The 12717-nt window shown below is 35.9% G+C and overlaps 1 protein-coding gene across 1 annotated transcript; it reads right to left on the bottom strand.

The window, feature by feature from the left end:
* Nucleotides 1-5568: 5568 nt before the first annotated feature.
* Nucleotides 5569-11494, bottom strand: LOC121248198 (calcium/calmodulin-regulated receptor-like kinase 2). Its single transcript, XM_041146586.1, has 8 exons — nucleotides 11168-11494; nucleotides 9182-9578; nucleotides 8006-8159; nucleotides 7187-7313; nucleotides 6765-6850; nucleotides 6613-6684; nucleotides 6156-6362; nucleotides 5569-6058 (listed from the first exon to the last, which is right to left on the bottom strand). The coding sequence occupies exons 2-8, from the start codon at nucleotides 9511-9513 to the stop codon at nucleotides 5756-5758; spliced, it is 1281 nt and encodes a 426-aa protein (XP_041002520.1). The 5' UTR covers nucleotides 9514-9578; nucleotides 11168-11494; the 3' UTR covers nucleotides 5569-5755.
* Nucleotides 11495-12717: the final 1223 nt, after the last annotated feature.

The following is a 12717-nucleotide window of genomic DNA, read 5'->3' as shown; positions in this document are numbered from 1 at the left end:
TGAAATGTTGTCTGGTGAGTGGAAAAAGAAAATGTCAGGATTAGGTGAAATGGAATTTTTTGGCCACATTGAAAAACTGTAACGCTCCGGTCCCAGATGGGGTCAGAGAGTTACTTCCTGTCACTTAAACTTACATTTCAACAATATATTTATGACTTCAAATTCTCAATGTCATATAGAAATTATTGTTTCAAACCAACTACATCAACATAATCAACCTCCCAAAATACTAAGTCATCAAAACACGCCAAAACTACTTAACAAAAATCGTCAATACTTATAGAAACCTTCTATGCTTAAATCATCTCACCCATGCTCCATAATTTTGATAGTCCGCTGAAAATATTCAGATTATCTGAAAAATATTATGGAGATAAGGGGTAAGTTATTAACAATTTAGTAAGTAAAGAACATATACTAGTATGTAAACATGAGCATTTAAAGAATTCAAAATGCAGAACAAACATTTACTTTTAGAATGCAGAATCAGAATATTTGTTTTCAGAATGCATAAGCAAAACATGTTATCAAAATATCATAGCGAAACTTTCATATTCAAAATCCTTTGGTATATCACAGACTGAGACCTCATCTTCATATCATATCAGAGCATCACATCGAGACATATACCATATTTAACCCCCGTAGTAGGGTTATAAACCACCATTATACCCGTGGCGAGGGCATATGCCACTATTATACCCATGGCAGGGTCGTATGCCACTATTATATCCATGTCGGGGACGTATACCATGTTTAACCTCCGTGGTAGGGTTATAAACTATCATTATATTCGTGGCGAGGCCATATGCCATTATTATATCCATGGCGAGGCTTTAACAGAGACTAAACAAAGGCAACATCGAAAACATATCATATTTAGATACATAATTAGAAATTCATGCCAAGGTTTTCAAATAACATATCGTATCAAAACAGAGTACTCAATAACTTTCGATCATTTCACATATTCAAAATAGTATAGTCAAAACATTTTCATTTAATCAAAGTAAACCTTTAGATCTCATATTCATTCTTTTTGCACAATTTAGAAATAGAATGCAACAAAATAAGCTCATGTCTACATCAGTATGACAAAAAATACTTCATTTATATACATATTCCATGAATATGTAGAACACATATCTAAGGTTGTTTTTAGGTTTCTTTTTAAAGCAAGCATTCATATTTTCAAAATCAATATCGTTTTATTTCTTTTATGCAAAATCTAATAAAGGAACTTCATTTACCTGGACTTTTTAGTTTTTTCAGAATTTTTCATAATAGTGTCAAACGAATATTAATTGTCATCTATAAAATAGTCACGTAACTTTCATAAATTTTCAATCAAACATGTACTTCGATATTCAAACTTGAAATACTAAATTAACTTATTGTAATTCCTCAAAACCTAAAATTTTCACAACCCTAAAATACCATCACTTCCCAAATTCATCAATATCCACTTAATTCCTTCAACTATTTAAACTCTAACTTATTTATTATCGAAATCTAACTATAAAAATATAATACCAAGTTATATAATTTAAAACCGTATTTATTTTAAGCAACTTTTTAGACTAATTTAAAGTGTACCGGAACCTACTAAAAAAATAACACGAGTTTTTCTACGGTCAGACTTAGGCCCAACATAACAACAAACCCAACTAAAATTAATTTTTTTTTAAAACTCTCATGCTTTGGATTATAACTTAGAGGGTAAAGTTGTAATAAGCTAAAACTAGGCTTCCCTACTATTTTTACGTATAAGGAGCTTTAAGTTAAAATATATAACCATTTTAGTTTGCAGGGAGATCAACACTAGACCCAAGGTAGTCGTGCAACGGAGACTCACCGTGAGAGAAGGAGTCACGACGGAGCAGGGCGAGAGGAAGGTGGCTGACCCGATGGCAAAACATTGAGAGAGAGAGAGAGTGAGAGAACCACAATGTGAGGGAGAGAGATGTTACCGAAGAGAGGGCGGTGGCTTGAGGTGGCGTAAGGTGCCCAACGACACTTCTGTGTAGGTGGATGACGACTTGAATGGAGGTTGGTGATGTGGAGTGGTTGGTTGGTGGCTCTCAGTAAGGAGAAAAATTCCTCTATTTCAATGTGGTGCAAACAAAGCAATCTCATTGGAGCTTTCTGGTGGCTGGGCACCGAGTTGTAGGGCAGTGCTGCGGAGGAGTCTTGGGGTTGCACGGTGGCTAAGAGGGACGTCGGTCTCCGATGTTGTGCAACGAGTGCTCTGTTTTTTAGAAGCAAAACAAAGGTGCAACCCACTTCTTCATGCAGTCTCGACAGTGTTGGGTGGTGGTGCAGGGTAGTGTTGCGGTGGTTGAGCAACGGGCTATGGTGCAAGAGATTGCATGGTGGTGGTTGAAAAGGGCAACAACGACAACAATGTGGTGGCTAGGAGGAGTGGCTGCTGGACTTCATGTGGGAAGGACGTTCTCAACGGCAACCGCCTGTTGCTGCGGCTGTGGTCGTGCCTTGCGGTGGTCTTGTTCTGGATGTGAGGCGGCTCATTGTTTTACTGTTGGTTGGCAGCGACGTGCTACCTCTTGGTTGGAGGTGTGCTTGTTGAAACCTATGGAGGAGGAATTTTACGAAAACCCAAGGCTGCGACATGGGAGTGGAGTCGTGCGTGGTGGGGAAACTGATCCCAAACAGATAGTTGGTTCTCACGGGCTTGGGTCTTGGGCTTTTCCTTGAGTTTTGGGTCTCGATTCAACCTTTAAAATGATCTAACTTGTCTCACAAATTTCTTTTGCCCATAAAAAGATTTCACTTAGTCAAAAAATATTTAATGATTTTAATTTAATTAACAAACCTAATAAAAATTTGTTACCCGCCAAAATAAAAATTTGGGCCTATAATCTTTTTTCAAAAATTACTCGTTAGCCTCAAATGGGCCTTTCCATGAGTCATGGGCCTCAACTCAATTTCTAAAAATAATCCAACTTGTCTTATAAACTTTTCATGCAAAATCTCACTTGGTCCACAAAATATTTTAACCTAATTATCAAACCCAATAAAATCCATACTATGCCAAAATAAATTTTGGGCTCATAAGCTGTTCTAAAATTATTCGTTAACTCTCAAGTGGCTTTTCATACATATTATTCCCAATAAAAAAAAAATTTTTGAATGTGCCTTGGTGTTGGACCCGGGTGTTACATACTCCCCCTTTAAAAAAAATTTGTCCTTGAAATTTGTTGCACCTAAAGCAAAGTCTAAAATACTCAATCTCTCATACTCATTCCACACCTATTTTAGTCCTTGATGATACTATCAAACACAATATTCCGAGATTCTAACTTTTCAATATTTTCACTTGTGCTTTAAATACTTCATAACCCTCTTTGTATATCCATTCTTACACATAGTTTCCTTCTTCATACATTCCGAGATCTAGATCAAGTCTAAAAATATAGACTTTAACCATGCACTTAAAAACCTAATAATAATTCTGAACGCTCCACATAATGTAATAAACTCATACGAATATCAAAATACACTCCAAAGTCCGTGACCTTTTGTCTCATACTTGATTCATGAAGATATTCAACTCATGATTTCTAAAAGTTGAAAGTTCTCAATAATCCTTAAAAACTGAAAGTCTAAAGCCATAAGATTCAAGTCCTAAGTGATCTCGAGTTAACTAACTTCCAAACTTCATGAAGTTTACTCTCAAAATCGTATTACAGAAACCATGCTTCCGAAGCGCACTCTAATGTTTAAAACTAAGAGTCTAATCTATTTTAGTACCTATGAAGATGACTCTTACCACACTTTGATAGCAACTCGCTTTCTTGTCACCCAAATCCATGCACACTCATTTATACTCTTTTATTCTCAGTCGTGTTTAGATCCGAAATGTTTCATAACCGATAACGAGGTGACATCATTGAGACTTGGATTTTAATAAAGGTTCAAAAAATATAGAGTTCATATAAAGATATGCAAATAGTTTTAACCATAAAATGAATATGTATATAATACTTCGAAATTATAAAAGAACCTATATGAAAAAAAAAATGTATATGCAACTGGAGTAACAATAAAGCTCCAAAATCTAAACCTTCAATCTTATCAAAATCATTTTGTAAAGTCAACAGTATGAGTATACAGGATTTAAAACCTCAATCTTCATGAAATCAGTTCTTAAAATGTTCAAAATCCAACACCCTAAATTTCATAAGACATCTTGCCTAAAACCTGTAGATTCTAAAACCTCTAGTACCAACAAGATTAGTCCTTGCAGTCCACACAATTCTAAACATCAAATCTGAAACTTATTTTCCAAAGTCTGCCGAACTCAAAACCTCGTATACTATAGTCTATAGAACTTCAAACTTTAAATATCAACACAATCATCTCCTAGTCCTCAAATTTCTATACCTCAAATCTAAACTCTCAAATCTAAACTTACTTCCTAAACCCCCAAATATCCAAAACCTTATAGTCTGCAGAACCTCAAACCTTAAATTTCATCACACTCCTTATTATAATATGGAGAATCTCTAACCTGTCTCTAATACTAACTGTAACTGCGCCCTAACCCCGTAGGTCAAGAGAGTTAGCTTTTATAACCTAAAATCATCTCTCATAACGTATTTATATACTCAAAATTCTCCATAAAATATAAATTCATTTATTCAAAACCAAAAATGTATGTTTCTCCATCAAAACACCAAATAAATACTTCAATGAAATAAATTAAAAACTTCACAAAAATTCGGAAATATCCATGACCCAAAGTACCAAAATAACATAAAATTAAAGAAAAATTATTCTCATCAGTCACTATTCATCATCTCACACCCTACACCCGATGAAAAACATTCATATACCCTATAAAAAATACTCACACATCCCATGAAAAGTTATAAGTGTAGAGAGTGTGATGTGAACAATGACTGATTTATAACAAAACTCAAATCATAAATTTATTAAATAAGACTCTCAAATAAATATTTATACGTCTTTAACACTTATTTTCTACCATCAACAAACCTTATTACTCTTAACCAGTTGCCAATTCAGAATCCTTGTCAAAATGAGGAGCTGCTTCATCTTTTCTTTGAGATGCTTTCTCACTAATTTCTAGTACGAGTCGCTGTCAATATAATAGCCAGCCTTATCTAATCGTACAATTTCTTATATTTGTTGCATATTTTATGCAACATATCTTTTCGTATCAAAACATAAAGAAACTAGTCAATTACCGGGAGTTGCCAAGTGGATGTTTATCTTGATCTAGCTGATTAGGGAGCCCATCTCTGAATTAGTCTGAAATTTAAATAGTCCAGACAAAATTGAGCATAAAATGGAGGACGAAATACCAATGAGGTTGTAATTGGCAGTTTGTGGACCCGCAGATTTAAAATAATGCAAGATGATAAGGTTACGACTGCAATGACATGGACGCTTGAGTGGACCCGCAATGACATGCAATACTACTTTTTTTTTTTTCTTCTTAAATCTTGTAACTTTCAGTCACACTCAATATGACACGTTTTTTAAATAGTTTTTATGTCAACTAGCTAAGGTAGATAATGAGACTATGGAAATACTCATTTGCAGAAGATGCTATCAATTCATTTCCCTATCGACTTCGTTTGCCATTGCTATCATTGGCATTACTCAAGGAACACCCAAAGGAGAAAGGAGTTACTTTTAAAAAGGAAAAATGAAAAAGAAAAAAGTAGAAAACGAAAAAGAAAAAAAGGAAAAAATATGACGTTTGTGGTCATTTAGCCACTCTCTCCTTCAAGCTGGCCATCTTACTTAACTCAAGCTGTTGATCCTCTATTCGGCTCACTGCTCGTGAAATGTCTCTGCCTGCAAAAGACATGGTATCTACTTTGGCAAGGTGCCTCTGTTTTGACTTCAATATAGCCTGAGAAACTTCTCCTATTGAAGGTCGCTTTCTTGGTAGTTTGTGCAGACATCTGTGAGCAATACTGGCAAGGCCCCTCACTTCCTCAAGACTGCATTCTCCAACAAGTTCCTTATCAAGTATCTCATCAATGCCAGTCGGACTCATTCCAGCCTTAAAACAAAGTATTAAAATAAATAAAACTTGATAATCTAGAAGTTTGGTAATGTAAAACATTAAACACAAAAACTTCAGAGAGCTAAAAGCTCACAAGATTTATATATTCCATCAAGTTTTGTTGAGGGTGGATGGCAGTGATGAGCTCAAAGATGATAATGCCAAAACTGTAGATGTCACTCTTCATTGTGAACTTGTTTGTTGACATGTACATTGGGTCTATGTACCCATATGTGCCTTTCAGACCAGAATTCCGGCCATCAAAAACCTCCTCCTCCTTTGACAACCCAAAATCAGCAACCTACAAGTATGACAAAGATGTTATCTACCATGCAAGTGGAGTATTGTTTCTCTTTATGACCTTCTTTCTATTTCTTTTTTTCTCTCTGTGTTTGCCTTGGCAGTAATTTATGCTCTTAAAATCAGCATAAATTACAAAGAAATCAAAAGTCACAACTACATAGGCTAATATGCATATAATATCTCAGCAGTACTATTATAAATCTCCAATACAAATGGATTTAATAGATAGTGTTTGTATACTAGCTTACCTTGGCTCTCATTGATCGGTCTAACAGTATATTCGCAGACTTCAAATCACGATGTATGATGGGTGGGACTGCCTGTTCAATAATTTTCATATGAATAGACTAAATAAGAACATTTTTCATGCGATAGAAAAAACGCATAATATTCAGCATACCCCTTCATGAAGGTACTCAATCCCATGGGAAATATCAAGAGCAATTTGAAGCCTTTCTTCCCAGCTCAAAATCTGTTCTTCTTGACCTAAGCAAAATGCACGGGAGGATGATTCTTGGTGAGAATGACCACAAACTCTTTTCAGTGCGAAGTTTTAGTCATGTTGACTGCCAGTTTACCAAAGAACAGCTCACACAAATGATTGCGAAATTAATAAGCATGAAACAACATGCAATTTTAGTAAACTTTTCCCCATCAAATTTGATCACCATCAACATAAATTTTAATGCTCAACTCAACCAGAGAATATATGTCTTCTCTCCCCTCTTCTCAAGTAGAGCAGATGTCTTCCAGCAGAGGATTACCATGAAAAAAGAAATCTTTAGCTAGATAGTAAAGAGGGTTACGAGCTTACGAGCTTACCATATAGAAGGTTTTCCAAGCTCCCGTTACTCATGAACTCATAAATCAACATGTGTTGTCCTTTATCTACACAATATCCAACCAAATTTACAAGATTCCTGTGATGCAGTCTTCCAAGCACAGATACCTGTATCATGACCCGCTAATTTGGTAAAAATAACATGCTTCATGGATGATTTATAATTAAAAAAAGAGGACAAGAACCCTTAAGTATTATTAAAGAAACCTCACTTTTGGCATAGGAAAACCATAGTTACATAAATTCACCTTGGAAGACCAAAATCCCACTCTATGCATTGTTTTCCATTCATAGATTCTGATGCTCTTCACAAGAGAAAAGGGCATACAATGGCCAGACTTTTTTTCACAAGTACATACATATACTAGTAATCATAATACTGTCATACTTGAAAAACAAAATAACCTCATGATACTGTGATTCTCTCTCTAATATCAAATTGAAAATTGATGCATTTGCGACAAAAGTTCTTCAGAGGTATAAGGGCTTAGAGGAATTCTACAATCCCTCAGATGGCCACATTCCCAGGGGACTTTCTTTTTAATTTGGATCCTGAGATGCAGTTTCTAACTGAACTTGATGCCCCTGGTGAAAGTTTTGAAAGGTTTTAGTTCTTTTTAAGGGATCAATGTGTTTGCTCTTGAAGATATTTTATCACAAAGCATCATAGGATTACATAAAAGGGAAAAGATTAAAATATCACATATATTAGGCAGAATCTTTTTTTTTTTTTTTTTCAAAAAACATAAATTTTGAGAAATGAAGGAACTTCATCCTTCCTAGGCCAATCGAGCACTTACCTCTGTTTGAAATTCTCTCTCTCCCTGTTTGGAATTAGAAGCCAGCACCTTCACAGCTACCACTTCTCCAGTAGGCAATGTTGCTTTATAGACTGGACCAAATGACCCTTGACCCAAAATGGTTGTAAAATTCTGTGTGGCTTTCTGGATATCCCTGGAAAAACATGATGGCCTAAATAAACCATATATTTGGTACAAACTATCAATCCTAATGCTCACTTCTGAATCTATACGAGGACAACATTCTCATCTCAATGCTTGTGCAACAGTTACCACCTACAAGATTTTGTTTTCAACTGATCCACACATATTACATTCCTCAACTGATCAATTATCAACTTACTCTTAGGTTCTTGGTTGGGTGGGGGTGCCTAAATTCTACTAGAGAGAAGTACCCATAAAAAAGAAGACTTTTTGTATGTAAAATCAAAAGGAGATCACTATGTCAAAAGACCTCTACTAGATGAGAAAAATCCTTCATGAGTACCATTTAAACAAATAGAAGGGAAGGAGAAATAAAACAGAAGTTCGCTAGAGAAATTCATTGTTCACTAAAACCAAAAGCAGCAAGCACTTGGGAAAGATAAGACCAACTCACCCAGTCTAAAACCTAGTCATGTCAAGTTTTAGAATCACATTAACCCCACCCCCTTCAACCTGTTCTATATATATATGGTAACTTGCTAATAAAAACTTTGCTTAGTTGGTTTGATTATATTGTTGCATATCAATTAATGGAAAATGAATGAGATTCTTATGATGGTGATCTTTTCCGTCATAACCACTGAATATTATAATTGATTTGTGTTAAGAGATTGAATAATTATTTGTCTTGGTTTGCAGATTTGCCGAAACCTAGGCAACAGGAAAGAATCGAACATAAAGGATGGTGGCAGTGCCTTCTTGACTTGACTCTTTGTTTTTTCAGTTTTAGAAAAAATTAGTTTCAGGTAGTTTTTTATTCGAGAAACCGTGGTTAGTTTATTTGTTTGTTTTATTGGTCATGATCAACAGAGGGTGGGATATTGTGGTGATCAAATTTGTAGCAAGTGGCTTGTTTTACACTCTTTTCGGCTATGTTTAGAACAATCCCAATTTATTCAATTGTATAAATCAACTATTTCCATATACCCTCAAAGAAAATTCATGCTCAAGCAAAGCTCAAAATCCACGTACTTGTAAGAGTATCTAAGTATGCCTGATGCAGAAACAAAGTGATCTTTATTCTGATGTTTCCACCAATAAACATGAGAACTTTTTGGAAGTCTTTCTGATCCCTGTGGGGCTATCGAATTTGTGAGAGTCACACTAAAGTCATTACTTGTACCAAAGCCATTTGAGCGTATAGGAAGGGTTCCACTTGTTACGATAGGCTCATTTGCACGTCGCTGAAGATGAGCTTGCTTTTTGTACCACCTAATACCAAAAAATACCAGTGAAGCTATCAAGATTCCAAGGGCTAGACCAACTGAGACGCCAATGATAACCAAATCAGCTTGATGAACCATTCTTTGCTCTCTCTTGGAATTCTGGCTTTGAGAACATCTTTCAGGGCTCAAGTACCACAGGTTCACTGTCATAAGATGAACATAAAATTATACGAACTCAAAGGACATTAGCCGAAAGTAGAAAATCACAACTTATTAGAATGTAGTCTCTGCTCATTATAATTTTTTTCCTTTTTTCTTTGCGGGCATATGAGAATCTAACTAGCAAAGGAAACACCACAGGTACTATAAATTTATAGAAATGTGAGGACCATCGTTTTCATAATTAATGATGATTGTAAAATATTATGTACTGATGCAAATGCATTATAAATAGAAATGCTTAGTTACAGGCGACACCTGTAAAGAGGCTTATAGGTTTTCTGGTTTTTGGACATGTCCATATATTGTTGGAACCAACTTGCCTTGCAATGTATGGAAGAGCATGGCAATCCAATGCATGGAAGAACATGAAAATCAGTGTTGATTAACTTCACTGCAGGTCAGTTTCAACCTTTTGTTATTAGAAGTTGGGGTCTAGTTAAACTTGGATTGTCCAAGTATCAAAAGATCAGCAATTCTGCTTAAGTTTTCTTGTGTTGAATGCACGCATGAGCATTCTGAAACTGGTCATCATAACAACTTTTCTAGGCAACAGGGTTGGGGAGATTCGAACACAGATCTCACCCTTGAGATACCGAAGTCAGTGCCGCTTAGGCCAAAGGACACTAGAAGTCATCATAACAATTTGTATTGCTTTAAAAATTGGGATTACAAATAAAAGAAAGCATCCAAAGCTACAAACTTATGATGCAAACCAGGCAGAATAAATCCTAATGAGTTCATCTAAACTTACCAAAGAAAAAAAGTGGATCTAAAGTGCAATGCTCATAATTCTGAGTCTCCTACCTTTCCAAACAATACAAAATTTAAAATTGGAAAAGCGCAGTAAAATGGTTATATTAGCCCCACCATTTCGTTTTTTCTTGTTTTATTTTTGTTCTGTTTTATAATTTGTAAACCCCAACTAACGAGGATTAAGGCTTAGTTGGGTGAGCTGAGTTTTATCATTCATTAGATTCATAATAAACTCGTTCATTTGAATCCATCGGGAGTTTTTCTCTTAAAAATCAGTAGCCTACGAGTGGTGAGAAGGAAAAAAAAAAATCTATTGCAGAGAGTCCTTTTGTCCCAACTCACTCACTATTTCTGCTCAACATGGGTTGGTTCTCCAATCCATATCCACTAGTAATTCTTTTGCATTCAAATGACTGTTAACAATAGAATGTTCAATTGTATTGTATCCACAAAATGTTCATCAGCATACATTTTTGTTTTATTTCAATACTTTTAATCCTCATAAACCCCATATTATTCTCTGTCATCAGGACAATTACAGTAATTAAATAAAAAGCAGGAAAATAATATATATTTCCCCAGAACTCCTACATAAGAACATTCATAAAGACAAACCCGCCAAAATGAAAACAAAACAATGCAAACCCAAGAACAAAAATCAGCCCAGAAACACAATCAAGCATGATTCTTAAGACATCGGCACCCATGAAGCCCAAAAAGTCAGTCCTTCACAAAGAAAAAACAAGACACTATACACCCAACAACCCCTCCAACCGAGCAAAATAAGCAAAAGCAAGCAAAAAGCCATGACACGTACCTTGTCCCCTGAAAACTCCCGCAATTTGATCACTGGTATTTGCCTAAACCAGAAATGCTTCTTTTGCCTTTCTATTCGTACTGGGTCAAGAGTAAAGATTCGAGTGGTAACCAAGAGGTCTGCTTTGGAGGCTGTGGAGGGGAATGGAGAGAACTAGAAGTGCGGTATTTGGTGGCGTTAGCATAAAGGGCACGTAAAAGGAATAACAGGGTGCCCACAAAAACAAAGGAATAACAGGATAGCCAGCTACATGCTTCAAGCCTTCAACTGCCGAATAACAAGTTGGGAAAGCCTGTTAATCTCTGTCCTTGTGGCCGTAGATGGGTGCGTCCATTAAACATAGACCAGTAAAAACTGTGTTTCGTAAAGTTGTTTGCTTTTTGGGAGACTTTTTTTTTTTCGCTTGATTGGCTGTTTTGTTTAATCTTTCAAAGTTTTGAACAAAAAACAGACCAAGTAATAGATATTTCAATGCCTTGCTATATGCATGGCGACGACTCTAGGCTTCGTAGTTGATATAAAAAGTACTGAATGATAATAATTTAGAAGGAAAACAAAAAAAACAAAACCTACCCTCTTAATTAAAAAATTGACATTTATGGATCGGTACGCCAACCTAATTAAAAATATAATTTATTTAATAGCTGACAATAATCGATGAACTACTCGGATTGTTTTTCGCGGTTGACAACTTGACGGGGTCAAAGTTAGATTTGACTCAGAAACAAGATCAGAAATATCTCTGCCGACTCGTTTTCTCTCTCCAGTGAAAACACTCAGTCCAGAGGGTGGTTCGGTTCCCACCCTCCTCCCGTCTGTATAGTCTGTTCTATTATTTTTTTTTTCCGGTTTTTTCTAAATTTTCTAATCATAATATAGAGAAATACCGGTTTACTGCTTTTCAATCACTCAAGACTGTCACGTGCCGCACCACAAGACTCGCCAATTGCCAATCCTTTCGATGGTAAAAGAAAAACATCAAAAAGAATGGTGCATAGTCCTCACGCACGGCCCAAACCACGCGTGGATCTCACCATTGTGAGTCCGTCACCATTGCGAGTCTGCCGCCAACAAGCATGACATTTTTAGGGTTAACAGCCTCGAATCTTTTAGATCCGACCAACATCCAATCTCCTAGTGTGGCACGTGGTTCTCAGACGCCACCATTATTCATGACGGTCTCCTACTCGCGATTTGATGCTTCTCTAACTTGCTATCTTCCTATTTATTGCTTATCCTAACCAAGGGCCGTGGAAAAAAGGTAGTGAAAGTCTTATTTAGTCAGTCCAGACCAGCGACATGCAACACATATCCTTATATTATAGTCTGTTTATCAAAATGTATCAAAATTGCTTCAGGCGGCTTCTCCTTATGAGAAATGGGTGGAGTTCAAGTCTTTGGCCCCAAGTCCTTTTTTTTTTTTTCTCTTTTTCGTGTGTTGTACCAGCTGGTTGGGATGAATGTCGGGACTTCCCACCATGTTATCTCTTGTATCCTATAATTGTTTTATATATGATCTATAATATGCTAGATTAGAGAAAAAAAATCAT

Source organism: Juglans microcarpa x Juglans regia, chromosome 2D (assembly GCF_004785595.1).
Source record: "Juglans microcarpa x Juglans regia isolate MS1-56 chromosome 2D, Jm3101_v1.0, whole genome shotgun sequence".
NCBI lineage: Eukaryota > Viridiplantae > Streptophyta > Magnoliopsida > Fagales > Juglandaceae > Juglans > Juglans microcarpa x Juglans regia.
Note: the sequence above shows the minus strand (reverse complement) of the source record. Positions and strands in the feature narration are given on the sequence as shown.